The following is a 19,153-nucleotide window of genomic DNA, read 5'->3' on the forward strand; positions in this document are numbered from 1 at the left end:
CAGTGACACATTGGTGGAAAATTACGAAATTAGGCGACTTATGTACCCAAGTGGTCCCTGGTGATTAATTAACGGAAGAGCAGAAGGTTATTAAAAAAAGAGAGAGAGTTTAGTCTCTAAAACAGACATGGCTACGGCTTGATGCTAACATGTTTGTTAGCTGTCAGAATTCAGTTAGAATTCTGAGATTAAGGTCAGAATTCTGAGATTAAAGTCTGAATTCTGAGAAAAAGGACAAATTCTGATTTGCAGTCAGGATTCTGAGATTGCAGTCAAAATTCTGAGAAAAAAGTACAAATTCTGAGATTAAAGCCAGAATTCTGAAATTAAAGTCAGAATTCTGAGAAAAAAAAGTACGAGTTTTGAGGAAAAAATTCAGAATTCTGAGAAAAAAGTACGAATTCTCAAATTAAAGTCAGAATTCCGAGATTAAATTTAGAATTCTGAGATTAAAGTCAGAATTCTGACTTTTCTGTCATACTGAAATGAAAGTTAAAAAGTCAGTTAACTTATTTTTTTGCCACTGGCCCTAATCCTCTTCCGTAGTTTTCAGTAAACTTGTGTTATTTATTTTCTTAATCAGTCCAAGTGAGAAGTCGTTGAACTGTACAGGATAAGTCCAGTGAGAAAGTTCTTGTTTGGTGTCAAATGATGTGCCAGCTGGGCGGACCAGAACTGAACCGTGTTTACTGAGCAATCATCTGTCTGTAAACCTGCTCTCTCTGCGGCATTTTGCAGGGACAGCCCGCTGCTTTCAGCTATCTGGGAGGGTGAGCCTGCTAATCTACAACAGACAGCCAACACTGACCACAAATATTCCCAGTTCCTACAAATAACCAAGCTAATTAGTGTTTAGTCGCGCGGCTGTGCTGAAACCGTTGGCACTAGCGTTAGCACGCTAGCTTGTTAGCATAGATTTGCTGCTAATTTATTTTTTCGTGTGAAGCGGCGTCTAAAGTGTTTAACTGTTTCGTGCGAGGCTAGCTCGTTTTAACGCTTTCACCTCGTTTTAACATAATATATTTTTATTTCAGCTTACAGCCAGCGGGTTTTGGTAAATTTCTCTTCGTTAGCTAACTTTACAAAGTTTAACTACGTGCTATGTGGCAGTCCTCTCAAACTATTACTGCAACATTAGCACCGTGTGGCTGATTCTGAAAGTTAACCAGTCTCTAAACGCTCACAGGATATGTACTGCTTGTGTTTTACATTTAGCAGACACGTTAATGACACCGTTATGGCTTCCTCTTTGACAGCAGCTGATGGCAGATAAGCGCCAGCCACACTCATGTCCGAGGATCTGGGTGTGAAACAACTCGAGACACAATGTCTCTCGTCCTGATATCCTTTCTTCTAGCGGTCCTGCTCGGCCTCTTGTTGCTCTGTATCGTTTCCAGGTAAGATCTGCTATGTTTTATGTGTAAAACCTCACAGGTTTGGATCTAAACACGGTGGGTTTTGGTTCCAGATGGCTGATCTGCTCCCTGGTAGTCCGGATCTTCCAGGCTGCTGTGAATGCTGAGCTGAAGATCAAATCAGTGGGGCTGTTTTCTGTCCAAGGAGTCAGTATCCAGTTTCACCCTCAGCATACACTGGTAAGGAAAACATGACATTTATCATGTGAGCTGTGACTGATCCAGGAATACATATGCGTCTTAAGAAGTTTTAATATTATGGAAAAGTTAGTTTTCTTTAATTCAGTGTTGAAGCCCATTATATAGATTACACTTTTATTCTATTTTTAGCTGAATATAAATAATTGCCTATGAGTTTCTCTGAAAAAATGAATAATCAAATAAATAAATATGTTTTTACACAGTAAATATCCTGTATTAGTATAATGCTTTGTCAAGTCAGAGTTCCCCAAAGAACTTTAATAATAATTTAACTTTATTGATCTCACACTGGAGTAAGTTATCTCTGCATTTAACCCATCCCCTTGTTGAGCAGTGGGCTGCTGTTGTGCGGCGCCCGGGGAGCAGTGTGGGTTAAGGGTCTTTCCTGAGAGACCCAGAGTGGATAGCCTAGTTAACTAGCCCCACTCGCCAGTCGCCAATATCATTTGTGCCTGCGAGTTGGATCTAGCCTTGATCAATACCCCAGGCCCTAGAACTGGCGGGCCAATCATAACGCATGTGTGTGTTTAATTTCTGAATGGAAAGTGGGTGGGGTTTTGAGGGCGGGACAACAAAGCTGCGTGACGCTGGAGAAAGCACAACAAGGAAGATGACAACAACTATTGAACAGTTCTCATTTGACTGAGCTTTGGCATCAGTTTTAGAAGGATTAGACTTTTTTGTTGAAATGTGAGCAGGAAGAGGCTCTACTCTCATTCATTTTTGAGAAGGACGTATTCGCCGTTTTACCGACAGGCTGTTTGTTTACACTCCCCCACCAGCTTTCTGTTGCGCTTACTACGTCACAGTCAGTTGCGCTTATTGATCAGATCGTTGGCCAATAGGCACAGACATGGTTTTAATAAACTACGGGTTGTTCTCATCTACAATCTTCCGATGTCTCATTCATCGGGGCCAGACTAAATTACACATTTAATCTCACATTTAGTCTGGTTTATTAAGCTACAGAGCGGAGGCTGTGGGGATCAAACTGGGTACACATTCACACACTTTGATGGTGAACTATGTTGTGGCCACAGCTGCCCTGGGGCACGCTGATTGAAGAGACACTTCTGTACAGTCCCCCTATGACCACAAATAGCAGAGCAGGAGCTCAAACTAACAACTGTTAGTGAACAACATTCAGTTCACAGACCTCCTCTATTAAATTATAGGCCATAACACTTCTTCATTAAAGGAAATTAATTTAAAAAAAGTGCTTCATGTATCTAACTAAATTAATCAAAATGTGTTTAATTTTTTGAGCTGTCAAATAGCTGTGCTCTCTTTTTAACCTGCACCGTGATCATTCACCTAATGAATACTATATCTACTGTCTTGGATCAGGAAATAGACAGAATATGGATTTCAAGTCGACTTCTAAACCAGGATTTACCGTAAGTTCTACTCTACTTTTGCAGCTTTGCAATGAGTGATCTGAAAATGCAGTTAATTTATAACAGCGAGGGACTGAGCTGTTTTTGCTTTCAGGCGGTACCTTGCATTATGTGTTGGTGACATCCGGGTTAGGTTTGACCTTCAGGTGCCGCTGGGCCCACTGGTAAAGACCGGACATGGAAAAAAATCAAAGAAGGCTTCAATCAACCCCAAAACACTTAGCTTTCTGTCACAGGTATGTTGACTCCCTATCGTATAGCGCCAAAGCCTTTCTCTGTCTAACTGACTGTAAATCTCTTGTGCTCATAGCTCCTGTCATTCCATATCAGCTCAGTTAACGTGGTTGTCTTAAACCTGGCTCTGTCAGAGTCTCTGTGGCACATGACAGTCACAGGTATCACATTTTTGCTTGACCATCAAAGTAAAAGGTAAGGATTTACACACTTCTTTTTTTCTTATGAGCTTTCTTTGAAGAAAGTAAAAAAAAAATTTGTTCAACTTTCTTTTTTTCTAAATTTCCCTCAAGGTTGTCATGGAACTTCTCAGTGGGGCAGCTAAGCAGTAAAGTGCTCAAAAGCAGCCAGTTGGTGAGCTTGTTAATCCGTTCTGGTCACTGAAGCTGGTGAGTGAGTGTCACTGACGTTCTCTTTATTGTAGGATATCTGTTTGGCTGAGCTGGCTCTTAGCCTGCTGCTGTCGGGGGATATGACCCTTCCAGAGATGAGACCAGGCCATGTGTCTCTGAATGTGAGGACCCTTATAGGAGAGCTGCATGAGGGCTTGTTCCTCACCCAACTCCTTCTGCCACCCAAGTCCCAGAAAAACCAGGATCATGCTGTATCTGGTGAGCAAGGTCTTTTTTTTTTTTTTTAATGCTAAATTACAACAGATTCATATAATGTGACAAAAATGTTTTTTATTTCAAACACAATTCAACTAAGTTTAAATGGAACACATGTTTTTTCATGTTTTAAGGCATGCAAAAATGCTTATCAGTCTGCAGCCAAAGATCCATCACTACTGGATTTAGGTTGATAGTTGGAACATCCTGCAGACTGATCACAGAATAAAAATAGCCTTAAAGGTATAGTGAAGGATGTTCTTGTATTTTCTTTTTTAAGTGGAGAGGGCGGGTCTAAATAAACTTGTTAATATCCTCTACTAAACCTCCATAGTATGAGCTTTGCCTCCTTCATACCTAGCTACCGTTTGTTGTTTTTGCATATTTTTAAACTTTTAGATATTTTCTATAATCTGAGATTTTTTTTAACCCAGCAGAGAAACTGTATCAGGTTGTCGTGGGGTCAAACTGACATCTGCATCTTTACTGGTTGAAATAATCATAAATGCTTTTATTAAATATGTATTTGCCACAAATAAATGCAAATTAAGAAAATATATATTTTTCTGCCTTAGTGCATATAGTCAGCCTTAGTTACTGATTTTTCCACAGAAAGAGGCCTTTTACATCTGTGGGGTGGGTAAAAATAACAAATAAAATTTATGGTTGGTAAAATGCAGCCAGTAGTTTAATTAAAGCAGAGGCTGGAGATTCTTTTACTTCAGGGTCAGAATCTCAGAGCTGTTGATTCCTAAACTATTTCATAGTTATTAAGACTGAGGACTGCAAAAGACTTGAATTCATGCTACCAAAGAAAAGGGGACGAAATACAGATGTGCTTCATTCTTTATTTCTAGGAAATAGTTCATTACATTTCAATGTAATGAATATTTGGCTGTCAGAAACAACTCCTTTTAAATGCATTGAATTAGAGGTGGTAACGGGGGGAAATGTAAATCGGTTCAAAAAGTAAAGGGATTCCAAATAGGGATACTAAACTTCAGGTGCACTTTTTTTTAGCACTAGAATAGGTGGGTGTGATACAGGTGATCTACAAAGATTGCTGTGCAAATATGAAGACGTGCAAACTGGTTTCGTTCCACTCATTAAAATGAGCACATTAGGTGTTCCACAGGCAGTTTGAGAGCAGATATAAAAGAAAGATGAGGTTCAAAGCCACGAAGGTGGAGGTAATAATGATAATTATTACCTAAAATAACAATGATACTAAATAATAGTTATATACAGGTTGCATATTTAAAGTGTTGCAAACTAAAGTTGGGGAAAAAAGTTCAAGAAGCTCGGTTATATACAATGAGGAAAAAGATCCTTGTTGCAACAAGTAAAGTATGTGCATTTCACACACACCCCACGTCTCTATGTTGGTTCTTTTGAACTTCTATTATTTTATTAACGTTCCACAATATATAAATTAACTTGTTTTTTTTTGGTTTGATTATATATTGATTATCTTGTCTGTTGCATTAATTTATGCCACACTGTATAGACCTTTATTATTATTCTACTGTTGTTATTTTTAAGGTCCACATTTGTTAACAATCTCTGTTCGTCCTCTGGCTTTTATCAATTCCATCATTTATGGCAGCAATGGCAACTGATATTTCTGCATGTTAGTTTTCCCCTGACTTTTAGTAGTACTAAAAGACCCAAAAGCTGTACAGATGAATTTCAGGTTTGGAAAATTGCTTTGCTTGTGGTGAAGGTTTACATTTTCATATCCTCCACCCATGAATTAGTGCGGTTTAGTCATTAGAATATGATCAGCATTTATTTATGAGGGCAAACGCACTAAAACAAAGATTGCACACACTGTCTGCTGAATTGCAGACGCAAATGACTTTGCACCTTCTTTAAAGATCAGCTCTCTGCATACAAACATGTTAGCACCTGTTTTAAGAAACAAACCTTCTGAAGACCAGGCCCTAAATGAGGATACGGTACAACATAAATCATAAATGTGATACTGGATGATTTCTTCTTTTACATTTGCTTATCAGATTTTCCTTTTAGATGCACCTTGTGTTAAATTTTACTTTAATATTCCAACTCCTGCTTCCCTTCAGAGTGTGAGAGCATTGAGTTCCTTCAGACTGAGACTGTTGAACAATTTCATCAGCTCCTTCCTCACAAAGTCAATGTGGAGTTTGACAACACAAATGTAACTCTGTCCATGCACAGCCAGAAGCGGTGAGTCAACTCTGTACAGCAGCTTTGTCAGTTTCCTTCCTTTAGTCATTGCTCCAGAGATTCTGATAACTCTTTGATTTATCTAATGTATAACACAAGTTTTTGTCTTTTTGGCTCATTGTTAACTGTCTGTTCAGACACTTGAACTGGACACTAAAGTCTTTGAAAATGTGTTATGGACGCGATGACGAGCAGCAACCCTTGAAGAGCTTCACTCCTGAGCTGAGCTTTCCTCAGAGCAGCCTGGACCTCATCCTGGAGGGTAAGCAGACAGCTGGCCTTAAGACACACTGCATGGAGGTAGATACTAAAAAACAAAAAACAAAACAAAGCGCATTCTTGTTTTTCATCATTATTGGCAGATGGACTCCTCCTTTCTCAGAGCAGGCAGAGGATCCTGTGTGTGAACACCCTGAAGACGGTCCTGCAGGTGAGGAAGCGTCAGACATCTTCATAGACGTGTTGCAGAGAAGTGTCTGGCTTTAATGGTTATCGTCCAATCAGATTACCTCTATGGACATCTCAGGATCCTTCATAGTCAACACCTGCATCATTCACTATCGTCACCAAGAGTTCTCCCATTGGTTGAATCTGTTTCCGTGGCAACAGCTACTCCACAGGAAGGAAGCCCACAGAAAGAGGCAAGTTTCCAAACTAATTTAGTTTCCCTGTTTTGATGGATGAAATTCCCCCACTCCTATCAAAATATTTTTAACTCCTTGTTCTACCTCCTTCCTCATCCATGTTTTTGCATTATTCACCCTGTGCCATTACCTTCTGTGTCGCATAGTCCATTAGATTTTTTTCCCACCCTCCTCTTCCTCAGACGTCTTCCTCACTTGGATGCTCCCGTGATGATCTCCTCCTCCGTGTCCAACGTCAACGTATCTGTGCAGCTGGGAGACACCACGCCTTTTGCTCTCGGCTTCATCTCTGCCAAATCAGGCATGTTTCTCACACAGCGCAGCGTGTGATCATCATACGACTAACGTTTTCACTGCTTAGGGATTATATTGTTTCTGTTAGCACTCAGTTTTTATATGTTACTCAGACAACCCTTTGTAACAATCTTTCTTTTAAGGTGACTTGTTTTGACACCCCTTCAACTTTTTCTTGTTTCTCAACTACAAACTTCTATATTTGACAGGGAATTTATGAGTTAGAGCAACACAAAGATGCACATAATTGTGAGCTGAAAAATATTCACCCCTTTTTCCCTCACCAGCAAAGAGCTGCACATCTTAAATGATGCTGCTATGCTCATTGTGAAGATGTTATGAAGCCAAATTGGGGCCAAAACCTTTGTTCAAAAAAATTTAACCTGATGAAAAACGAAAAATACCTGTGGGGAAAAAAGTAGGTTCAGAGGCTTTCACAGAACACATATACTCACATTTATACCCTCATCTAGTTATACCCAGATGGGCTGTTCTTAATAATTAGATTACTTGCAGTGGCTCCTGGTTCCACTGAATTTTATTAAAGAATAACTCAATAAAAGAGTGAGACACTGAATCTTTTTATTCTGATCTGAATTTTAAGTCTTTGAAGACAACATATGATTATTACATCTCTCAATTATGCTTAATTTGTGTTGGCCTGTCACATAAAATTTGTGTTTCTAATGAGAGGTGAATGTAAGAAAGTTGTAATGCAAAGAAAGTGAAACTTCTTCCTTAAGGTTAGTCTTAAACATTGCCTTTAACCCTGCTAACTCCTACACATTGGTGGTTTTGTATTAACAGAGCTGCAACATCTTCTAGACCTCAAGGTTGACAAAGAGAGCTTGGAGTCCCAGAACCTGCACCAGCGGGCCTCGTTGTCCCTGGATAACTTCTGGTGGAGAGTAGGTCAAGGCTCTCACATCCAGCAGGCGCCGCACCCTCCTGGTAAACATGTGTGGGGCGAAGCGTTAATTCTAGACAACTTAAGTCTTCAGGTAGGTGAGGAATGTCATGAGCAAGCCCTTTTCATCAAGGCTTGATCTTTGTACCGGTTTGTTTTTCTGTGTTCCTACAGTATGTATGTGTTGTCACCTTTAGTTAAAAAGAAAAGATAACCAGGCTCCTATGAAATTGCTGATTCCAGTATTGCTCACACAATATATTATTTTCATTTTTGTGACTTTACCTGAAAGCATCAGCAACAGTTTTGCTACATTTAAAGGCTCCTGTTTTTTAAGAAACACTGTTTATTTAATATGTGGAGCATTAATCTCAGGCTTTCAAAATCCATGAACACATTTTCTAACATTTTCAGCTTAAAAGGCCATTTAAAAAAAAAATTATAATGTAGTAATAATAATGTATTGCATTTAGCAAGATCAAGATCCTAATTAGCATGTTATCGTTTCTCAACATTGGCATTTTACTGAACAAGGTGTGAAAGATTTTAAACGGTATTAACCTCCTTATAATTAAAGCAGGAAAACCTGGACAGTTGTTTTTGTCAATCCATGGGCTATCACTGTGATATAATCAAAGGATTAATTGATTTCTGAAACATATGTCATCTAATTTAGTAATCAAATAACCATTAAGAAAAGTATACAGTCTTTAAAAAGTGCTTATTTTTAAAAGTACCCACTCAGGGATAATTATAGCAAACCTGTAGAATCCCCCCCCCACCCCCCGTGAAGCACCTTTTAGCATCAGAGTATTAACTGGTTATTTGAAAAAGTAGTCAACACAAATTGATTAGCAGCCCTAGCTACGTATTGTTACACATTTTGTAATCGCCATCATTAAATGTAATAGTGTTACTAAATAACATGACAGATATTAATGCTGTTATTCAAAAATCTGACTTATAAAATTGGTTATGTAGAAATTTTATTATATTTTAAAACACAGAAATTGTTTTATTATTACAATATGTCGAGTTAAATTGATTATGTTAAATTTTCTAAAACTGTACCAAAAAAAGTTGGTAAAAATGTTTGTTTAGAGCTTTTGTTTGAGAATTTTGTGGTTTTTAGTCTTTTGTATTTTTCATTTTCCTTCAGGGGAGCCTGAACAGAGCCCAGTCCGAATCGAGCAGCCAGCCTCCGAGCCTGAATGTGGAGTCGGGTCTGAGGGGACTCCAGGTGGAGCTGTCAGAGACCTGTGCTCTTTGCCTCTCCCGCCTTCTGTCCCTCCTACGTGTCTCAGCTAGCTCTGAACCTCTCCTGCCCGATGCGTCTCCCTCTGATGACAAATCCATCAAGTCAAGCCACTCCTCCTCACAGTTGAACCTGCTTTTTAAACTGGACTGTTGTCTGGAGGATGTGAACATTTTCACCGTCTCTAATGTGGCAGGTAACAGCATCTTTGGATTCAAAATTTTTCCGTGTCATATACTATCATTACTTAGCTTGGAAACAACAGTAATGTTCACTGACACAAGCTGCACTTTTGGCCTTGTGCCAAAATGACATTTCCGCCTAGCATACTGTCCACTAAAACCTTTGTGGAACAAACACGCTTCAAATTATTCAGTCCAAATTTGTCTGACTTATAGTGGATCTATAAAGTGCAAGGGTTCATCCAGACTTTGAAAAGGGGTTTTATGGTGTTTTGCAGCGTTTATTTTGTAAAAGAATTTGTCGAGGCTAAATATTTTTCATTTTTTTCCTTTTTTTTAATTACCCATTAATCAGACATGGTGACAATTAAATTAGTGGTTCCACCTGAAAACTATTCCTACATGCCTTTCTGTCGCACAAATACAAACAATTGTATTTTCAATTTATAGTTTGGGAGCTGTACTTGCTTTAATTCACATATGTAATTTCAGGTGGAATTTGCTCCTAAGACCCTCTGGGCTTAAGGGGTTAAACAAAACAAACTCTTATTTTAAAAATTTGATCTCTTAGTTTTAATAATGTGACTCCAATTTCAACCCTTCTATGATCATCCTGTTATGATCAGCTCTCCCGTTTGATGCTCCTGTGTTCTGCTTTAGGTGCTGTGTCTCTGCGCCTGGACACTGTCAGCATCCTGAGCTCTGCAGAAAGCTCCAGAGTGTCTCTGCAGGGGATGAGCTTGTCTCTGGTCAAAACTCTCACTGAGAACATGGAAACTTGCTGCCCCACCTCCCAAACCATCAACCCTGTACTCAGAGTGACTGCACTAACCGTCTGGTACCATGTCACCACATACAGCCTACAGGTAATCACAGTTTACCAAGGATGTGATTCTGCTGCAGCTTTTAGTCAGACTTTAGCTTTATCGGTATTGTATCTTGTTTGGTTACCCTTATAGAAAAGCATTTTGTGATATCAAATAAACTGCTTAGAAGTTAAGTTTAAAGGAGAAAAAGCTCTGAGGGGCGTTTCTGTGACTGTTGTGCTCATTAAAAGTCAGAATATGAGCATAATTCCAATGCAATTCTAAACGTTGGAGCCTAAATAGTGTCTGTGCTGACATCTGTGATGTCAAAGGGCCTCACAACAAATTTGCATGGCGGCTGGATTTTCAGCACAACTGTGCCTTTTTAAGGGTAAAGGCCAGCTACACTGAAACACACTGAGAGAACCTTAAAGTCTTGAGTGGTCCTGGTCTCAACCCCCTTTTTCTTTTCATTCTTTGGCTCTGATCTTTACACCTTGTACTTTGTCTTTTTTGACACACTTTGTACAAATAAAAAGAGATAATAATAATAATAATAATGATATAAAGCTTGCATTCCTTTGATCTGCAGATGCATATTGCTCTGCATCTGAATTAAAAGCATCAGTGATCAGAGCTCCGCTGGTTTCCACCTTCTCAGACTAAATACACTACTGTTAATGCTAATGATGACTGAAGTGTTGTTCTGAAAATATTTACACCATGCCATTTTGATTTTTGATTATTGCTGTTTTTGACTAATTGCTTAAAAGCAGTGAATATTTACCTGCAGCCTTGCTTTCACTGAGAACACACCTGCTGCCTGATCACCAAACTCAGTTTTGAACATTATTAAATTTATTTTAAAAGCATGAAGAGTTCAAAGGAAAAAAAATCCCTGGGAAAAGTGTAAATTCTGTCCACCTCCAGAATTAGGTAGGACCAAGTCTAGTTTTACCAAAATGGATACACAAGGAAAGTAAAAGTGGCAAATTTACTTCACCCTTCAGGCAGATGTGACAATGTACTGTAAAATGTCATTAAACCCAGATGAATGAGTTTAGCGCATCTATCAATGTGCTATATGATAAACTTATCTATTAGCCTCACAAGCAAGATTTTAAATTTAGATTAAACTAAAAGTCTTCACTTCTTTCAGCTTCTTGTATTGGGCGGACCTGACATTCCCCTCCTCTGACTTGTACCAAACATTCATTCTGACTCTAGAAGGTATTACCACTATCACTGCTCTACATGCAAAACTCCCTAAACCAGCTGATAAAGAGGAATAATGAGGCTCATTTCTTTAAATGCAAAACATTAATTTCCCTGTTTTTTTTAGGTCATATCCATGTAAGATTAAATATTTCCACATGGCTCTGATGATTCATTGTTCCAGCATCATTGCTTTAAATGTTAATACTATATGTTTCCATCTCCTCCTGGGTTTGTTTTTTAGAAACAAACACAGACTCTGTTGGCTCAGTCAATCATATATAAATGTTTCTGAGCAGACTTTTAAAAAAGTCCACTTTGTTTGACCTTAAATTTAAGAAATCTATTAGTATGCCCAGGAAATGCATTTTGAAGAGCTGTGAGCTTTGTGATAACCATAGTTATGAGGAAAGATAAAATATTTAATTTGGCAATACAATTTTTTGTTGTACTTTTATTTATGGTAAGTGTATTAAACATCCCTAAAAAAGAAACAAACAAGTTTGCACTTTTACATCTGAAAATGTTTAGTCATATATCTATTGCATAATGTAAACCAATTAAGTTTAAAGAATGTTTATCTATATGTTACTGCATTTAATAACTTTAATATATTATAATAATTATTATTATTTTAATAACAATAATTAGTTTTGTTAGATTAATAAACCCGTTGTACTATAATTTCTGTGACACAAAAAAACATTTTTTTGTGTTCTGAAATATTTGTTGAAATTCTAAAGATTGGGCCTCGGTTTCACTCTTTGTCTCTAAAGAACCACTTTTGCTTTCGCTAGCCTTTTGGAAATCTTCATCCAGGACTTTGTAGTTGTTTTTAAGTTAATAATGTACATTAGTTTTGTTACCTCTCCTGGTTTGTGCATATGCTCGGTGTGTCTCGAAGAGTTCCTCTGTTTATAGAGCGACGTCTCAACAGTAAATTCTCTAAGTAAAGAGGTTCTGTCAGTGTCGCTAACGTCTTCCTTCACTTCTTTCTCTAGCTGATTGTGACTCTCACTAAACAGTCAGCTGTTTCCAATCCTTGGGCATCTGTTACGGAGGGTGGGCATCTAATCTAAAAAAAACCCTTCTGATTGGTCACATACTTCATGTTGCTAAGTTGTTGTCAAAACCCTAATATGTTCCATAAATTCAAATATTTGAGCCAAGCATTACTAGTTTATTCTGTTTTTTTTTTTTTTTTGCTTTATACCTATTGCACTGGCTGCTTTCGCAATGAAAATACATTTTAAGGACTTACAGGGACTGTTTTCCACTTCTTAGTTTTATTAGAGAGCTAATTGCCATTAACATCATGGTTTTGGTTTCCAGAATGGTAATACGCACATTTCTCTGGCAGAGCAAAGCAGAGTTTGTGCACAATTAGGGAGAATTGGTTCAGATCTAATCATCAAAATACACCTGTGTTTCTTTTAGTGTTGACATGTTCATGTTTTTACAGGTTCAGTGTGAAGAGGAGCTCACCATACACTGGACTCCTCCAGACCACATGGTCTTATTTCAGCACATGACTGAAGCTCAGGCTTGTTGGTGTATGCTCCGTGGAGAAAAAGAAGATGGTGGAGAAGCTGTGCCGGGTCAGAGCAGAGGCTTTTCTTTACGCATTGAAATGGGTTTGACTCGTTTAACAGCCCACGTTAGTGAGAAGAACTATATCCTGCTGCACACCGACGCTTTCTCACTAACGAAGCATGCTGGTGCCATACACATCCGCTCCCCCCTGCTGATCTTCAACTTTGATGGCAACAACATCGTCTCCTTTAACAACTTGGAGGTAGAGACTCATGATGACCTCACTGAGATGCAGCTCCACAGAGACACGTTTCCTTTTCTAAGCACCGCCCACAACCGAGTCTGGGTCCTCACCTGCCCGTCTTTATCCGTTGAGTTCCCCTACCAGTACAACTTCTCAAACACTTTTGACATGGCCATCAGCGTGCAGAAGTGGTTAAAGACGCTCCATCTCCCACTAAGTCAAGCGTCCTCCGAGCAGCGGCTGCCACCCGATCTGGTGTTCAAAATCAGCCAGTTCTCGTTCGTCTTCCTGGATGATGTCTTTGAAATCAAGCTGAGAGACAACTATGAGCTGATGAAGGATGAGAGTAAAGAAAGCGCCAAGCGTCTGCAGCTCCTGGATAAGAAAGTGGCAGAACTGAGAAAGCAGCATGGAGAACTTCTACCCGCCAGAAAAATAGAGGAGCTTTACAGCTCTCTGGAGAAGAAACACATAGAAATTTACATCCAGCGTTCACGGCGACTCTATGCAAACACACCCATGAGGAAGTCTCTGCTTACCTGGACGGTGACGGACCTGGAGCTCGTTGCTCTTGCTGATCAGTCTTTCCATGGTCCAGAGAAGGTGAGAGAGCAGCTGAGAGACATCGACAGGATCAGTCCCTTCCCCAGAGACGGACTCCCTTTGGCGGTTCAGTGGTGTCGTGCCGTCAAGTTTAAGCTGGAAGCGTACTTGGGTAAGACCATTTTCTTTATTTAAAAAAAAGTGAAGCACCTGTGCGTTCTTTCTTATCTTTTTACCTTTTCTGCTTATGTTGTTAGTGCGAATTCGAGACTACCCTCGTTACCTGTTTGAGATCCGGGACTGGGAGCTGTCAGGGCGTCTGATCGGAACAGAGCAGGATGGACAGGCGAGGGCTCGTCGCAAGCAGACTATCCCACTCGGAGATCCGTGGGGAGATGTGACAGTCCACAGAAACATGCCTCCACTCAAGTTCTACTATGATTTCAAATGTAAGTTCTACAGGTTTTTCAAAATCTGTCAGCCCTTTGGAATTCAGATAAAATCTAAAGTATAATCTGTTTTCCTTTAGAAAAATCTTAATCCTCACCCAAACTTTGACAATAGTGTTTTGAGTCAGTTGTAGGCAGACACTAATATTAAATTCTCACTTAACGACTCACTTTAAAAAAAAGCCATTGTGTTTTTTATACTAGATTTTTATTCTAAAATGTTATAATGATTTGATTCATAGTATTTAAAGCAAATTAGCTCTTACTGTAAATGCCACTAAAACATATCAGAGATATATGAATATTTAATGAATTTGGGTTTGAGGTGTAGATTAGAGCAGCAAGGAAACACCCATGAATTTTGTCTACGGGAGGATGATAGTATTGACCCAATGACTTAAAGTTGACCGATATCAACATCCAATGTTTATTTTAATGTTGTTCAGGAGGAGATGGACATGTGATATTAGTCCAGGCATGGGACAGCAACAGAATCAGGTTTATTGCCATTGTTAGTGAAGGAGTTCACACACTAGAAATTTTTTGTGGTACAATCGTGCAACATGAAACATATAATATGGAATAGGTAAATAAAATTATAAAAATATCTAAAACACTGTGGGTATAAGGCATGCAATAAAATAGACTAATATATACACTTAAGATAAAAATATGGATATAAAATATAAAAAGTAAAATAGCATCTTACAAGGAGTGCAAATAGAGCAGTGTGCAAATAGAGCAGTGAAAATGACATGGGCAGGTTATAGAGTCTGCCATAAGACTCATGAACACCTAACTATATGTCAGAGGGGAAGAAGCTGTTTTTATGGCGGGAGGTTCTTCCCCTCTGCCATAAGACTCATGAACACCTAACTATGTGTCAGACTCTATAACATGCCCATGCCATTTACACTGCTCTATTTGCACAGACCTATTGTTGTTTTAAATCCTGTTTTAAATATTTGTCTCTAAATGATAATCAATATTTAAGCATAAATAAGTCCTATTCTCATCAACTTGCTCTGTCTGCAGCCAACATCTCTCTTTATACCATTGTGTGGGGGCCTTGTTGGGACCCTGCCTGGACGCTGATCGGCCAGTCAGTGGACCTGCTGACCAAACCCACAGCCGATCCGTCTCCCCCTCTGGCTTGGTGGGACAAAAGTCGCCTGCTTCTGCACGGACGTTGGCAGATGAACATCGAACACGCCAACCTGCATCAGCTGGCTACAGAGGTCAGACTTGTTTTATTGTGTTGAGTTATGTTTTAAAAGACATTTAATCAGAGTCTGCATTCCTCCAGGATCCATATAACACCACTGAAAACTTGCATTGGGAATGGACCAAACTGAACTTTGACTGGAATCCTGGTCAGTTTGTGTTTAAAGGGAATTTAGACGTAAACGTCAGGACAGCATCAAAGTAAGTACTTAGAGTCCAAATAAAATTGAACCCAGCAAATACAATGCTGATAAAGAAAATCCCTGTTTTTCATGCTAGGTACGATGATATCTGTTTCCTGCATTTGCCCAACCTGTGTATGACCCTTGACCTTCAGTGGCTTTGCCATGGCAACCCCCATGACCACCATGCAGTCATGGTTTGCTGTGCAGAGAGCATTGCAGACGTGACCTCAGGACAACCTCATGACTCCTACAGAGCTTTTCGCTCTGAAAACCTCAACCTCTCCATCACCATGGATCTCGACCAGAACTGCTCTACAGGTGTGTGTTAAACACATCGGGCCTTAGGCAGGAAAAGCAGTGTGTTTAATTCACCATTTTTTGCATTTCTTGTCTTTTAGAACCCCCTGAGCCTCGAATCTTGCTGTACAGCAGCACTCTGCGCTGGATGCAGAACTTCTGGGCCACCTGGACCAGCGTCTCTAGACCCATCTGCAGAGGCAAGCTCTTCCACAGCCTCAGGCCGGTCCGCAAGAAGCTCGGTCAGCACTACAAACAGATGTCCTACACAGCTGCCTTCCCACAACTACAAGTAAGCTTTTAATAATTTGCCAAAAACAAGGGCGCTTAACAGCTGTGTTTTAGTGCTGCTCGATTATGGCAAGCCATTAAAACAAATTTATTTGTTTAGTGTTAAAATCTCCTTTTATTTTACTCAAATTATCATTTGATTTAATAGACGCAGTTTATTAGTTGCACTTTAATGCAAATTGTTTTCTAACAGTTTTCCATTTTAGACATTTCAACCAATTAGAAATCATGTTTTGTTTTTTGTTTTTTAGTCATGAAATATCAGTGCCTTAAAATATCCTTTATGCCATACATGGTTTAAGCAGATCATTTCATGAAAAACGGGAAAATAAATATATTACATAATGTGGATTTTGCTTTAAGCCTTCTCTGCTCTAAGGTGGGGTTAACTGCCTTTCAGAAAAAATCTATAGCCTTCAGATGCGTCCTGTAAAACAGACCTGGTTTAATCATTTATTTCTTGAGGCCTGTCTAAACTAAACGTTCTAGCTAAACCTGCATCTCACTTTTGCTGACTAGCAGATCAAGTGTTAGCTGTCGCACCTATCTAGCCTTAGCCAGAATTTACGCTGAATGTGCTCCTCTGTGAAGCCCAGAGAAACTCCAAGAAGCATGTGTAGTCATGCATAGAAACCAATAATGAATGAAAAAAGAAGTCTTTATATGATTTAAACTAAAACTTTAAACTTTAACTTTATTGAACATTATTTGAGGAGTACTTTTGTAGGTTTTTAAATGAGTATAGGCATCTTTAGTGAATTGTCTTGAAAATAGGAATGTTGTGGTCGTTCTCCCTGCTGCTACAATAGTAGTAGTTGGACTGTGGTCGGGTTCTGGCATGGAGCAAAAAAGGAGTAAATAGAATTTTGCCAGATGGTGATTTTCTTCACCACTGTGCCGAGTCAATGTGTTATTTTGTTCTTTAAGTTATAGTTTCATCAGTAGTTGTTTTTTCCGTCCCTGACTCGGATGCAGTGCAGTCAACATTGTTTAACCATGGTTCTTGGTTTTATCTACCATTCATTTACATCTTGTCTTTCCCTCAGGTGCATTATTGGGCTTCCTTTGCGCAGCAGAGAGGAGTCCAGGTGGAGTGCAATAAAGGCCACGTGTTTACTCGAGGGACGCAGAGACTCATTCCACAGGGTGACGCAGCATTTAACGACTGTTAGCATAGACGCTGTACAGAAATAGACTTTTTTAAAAGCTGGTTGCTCTGTGTCGTTTCTCAGCGGGCACTGTGATGAGGAGGCTGATCTCTGAGTGGAATGTGACTCAGATGGTGAGTGAGCTCTCTCAGGTGACGGTCCACCTGATGGCCTCCACCTGGGACGAGACGGCTGACCATCAGATTAACGCTCAAGTGAAGAAGACTCATCTGCTCAGTCTGTCATCACTTAGCTACCAGCGACAGAGCAACCGCATGGAGGAGGTAAAAGCTGGACTTCAGGCGTATTTGTTTTGGTAGCTGGAGTAAGACTTTACCAAATTTATTTTCTTTATTTCTGGCAGGAAGTAAATCCAACAGATGAAACTAATGCTTCTTACACTCACAAACTGCGCCTGGTGGATCTCCGTGCTTCCTGGACAACCATAAACAGAAACATAGCCTTTGGGCTCTATGATGGTTATAAAAAGGCTTCTGTGTTGAAGAGAAATCTTTCAACCGAAGCTCTAAAGGGTCTGAAGATCGACACACACCTGCAGACGAAGAAACTCAAACGTTCTCCCTCCTACTACTCTCCAACCACAGCTCTTGTGACTCCGGTTGTTCCTGCTGTGAATCGTGTGGAAAAAAGTCCACATGAAGGCCAGTATTTCTGCTGCCGGTACGGGCTCTGCCAGAAACCAGAAATGACTCACCAGTTTCTGTTTCTTTACATTCTGTAGGAGCTTCAATGTTGCAGAAGCTGATTGAAGAAACGGACAAGTTTGTGGTGTTTTCTGAGGAAGACTCTGGAGTCAGTGACCAGCTGTGCGGCATTGCAGCCTGTCAGACCGATGGTGTGTTTAACCGCAACTGGTTTATTGAGCTGGTCAACTGTCAGGTAATCCCATTAATGATACTTCTTTCAGCCTTCAAGATTCTTATTAGATATTTGAGTTTAAAAATGGAACAAAAATGGTTCCCTTTATTCCTCTTGTTGTTGTTTGGGTTTTGTAAGATTCATGTTCTAATGTGTTGTATCTTAAATATATAGGCCTTTCAAAGTGAGCTTTACACATATATGAAGAAAACTGCCTTAGTATCTATCTATTTATTTATATTAGTCGTTTTCTTCCAACCTGAAAGAAAGGCACTTTAAAACAATGCTGCTGTACAATATATTGGTGCAGTAAAATAACACAACAGTTGTAAGTAAAAACGTGAAACGTAAACCAAACGTAAAATTATCTTGGCACATGAACCTTAACTGACAAGGAATCCATGTCAATTCAACGTAATAATAATTCTTTTTTTTTTTATAATATTGCAAAATATTTATCATTTCTATGCTTATTTAATACAATAAAATTCTGTGTAATAAAATAAATATATATATATATATATATATATATATATATATATATATATATATATATATATATCTTTGGGTGGAATGAACACAATATTTTTTATTGTTTAAACCAACTCAAAGATTTTTTGGAAACAGCTTTCTCACAAAACCTTTCAGTTTATCGACATGAAAGTTTTGGTTCCAATCAATATAAACTGAATGTGTATTATAATCTGACTGAGATTTGTTGGCTTTTTTCAGTCAAATGATAGAATAGTTATATGTTTTTAAAACTTTGAGTTCTATGTAATTTAAGTAGAAATTAAGTAGACATTACACAAACTTTATCTGACTTTTTAAGCTCAGCTCCACACATTTACCCACTGAGAAGACGGCTCGCCCCCCGACCTGAACCTTCAAGATCCCAAATGGTACTGGGACGAATACTTTCAGCACTTAAAACATCTTTACTGTCATAACGGAGCAGATACCTTCTGACTGTCAGAAGATGAACATTTTATCA

The 19,153-nt window shown here is 39.0% G+C and overlaps 1 protein-coding gene across 5 annotated transcripts in view; it reads left to right on the plus strand.

Annotated features, from left to right (window-relative positions):
* Window positions 1-600: 600 nt before the first annotated feature.
* Window positions 601-19,153, plus strand: part of kiaa0100 (KIAA0100 ortholog) — a 30,695-nt gene continuing 12,142 nt past the window's right edge. The window contains exons 1-26 of one of the 5 annotated variants that reach the window (XM_015383464.1): window positions 601-770; window positions 1,257-1,397; window positions 1,469-1,595; window positions 2,964-3,013; window positions 3,108-3,249; window positions 3,324-3,442; window positions 3,541-3,601; window positions 3,672-3,858; window positions 5,940-6,063; window positions 6,201-6,325; window positions 6,426-6,493; window positions 6,568-6,704; window positions 6,854-7,008; window positions 7,809-8,002; window positions 9,068-9,359; window positions 10,006-10,211; window positions 12,829-13,858; window positions 13,944-14,135; window positions 15,171-15,373; window positions 15,442-15,560; window positions 15,639-15,862; window positions 15,943-16,133; window positions 17,179-17,278; window positions 17,365-17,564; window positions 17,645-17,942; window positions 18,023-18,180. In XM_015383464.1, the coding sequence (XP_015238950.1) occupies window positions 1,327-1,397; window positions 1,469-1,595; window positions 2,964-3,013; window positions 3,108-3,249; window positions 3,324-3,442; window positions 3,541-3,601; window positions 3,672-3,858; window positions 5,940-6,063; window positions 6,201-6,325; window positions 6,426-6,493; window positions 6,568-6,704; window positions 6,854-7,008; window positions 7,809-8,002; window positions 9,068-9,359; window positions 10,006-10,211; window positions 12,829-13,858; window positions 13,944-14,135; window positions 15,171-15,373; window positions 15,442-15,560; window positions 15,639-15,862; window positions 15,943-16,133; window positions 17,179-17,278; window positions 17,365-17,564; window positions 17,645-17,942; window positions 18,023-18,180 (4,773 nt within the window). In that variant the 5' untranslated portion in view covers window positions 601-770; window positions 1,257-1,326. The remainder of the gene's footprint in view (window positions 771-1,256; window positions 1,398-1,468; window positions 1,596-2,963; window positions 3,014-3,107; window positions 3,250-3,323; window positions 3,443-3,540; window positions 3,602-3,671; window positions 3,859-5,939; window positions 6,064-6,200; window positions 6,326-6,425; window positions 6,494-6,567; window positions 6,705-6,853; window positions 7,009-7,808; window positions 8,003-9,067; window positions 9,360-10,005; window positions 10,212-12,828; window positions 13,859-13,943; window positions 14,136-15,170; window positions 15,374-15,441; window positions 15,561-15,638; window positions 15,863-15,942; window positions 16,134-17,178; window positions 17,279-17,364; window positions 17,565-17,644; window positions 17,943-18,022; window positions 18,181-19,153) is intronic. The other 4 variants (XM_015383489.1, XM_015383472.1, XM_015383481.1 and 1 more) reach the window with 4 other exon arrangements.

This window comes from Cyprinodon variegatus, unplaced genomic scaffold, assembly GCF_000732505.1.
Source record: "Cyprinodon variegatus isolate N-32 unplaced genomic scaffold, C_variegatus-1.0 Scaffold14, whole genome shotgun sequence".
Lineage (NCBI taxonomy): Eukaryota > Metazoa > Chordata > Actinopteri > Cyprinodontiformes > Cyprinodontidae > Cyprinodon > Cyprinodon variegatus.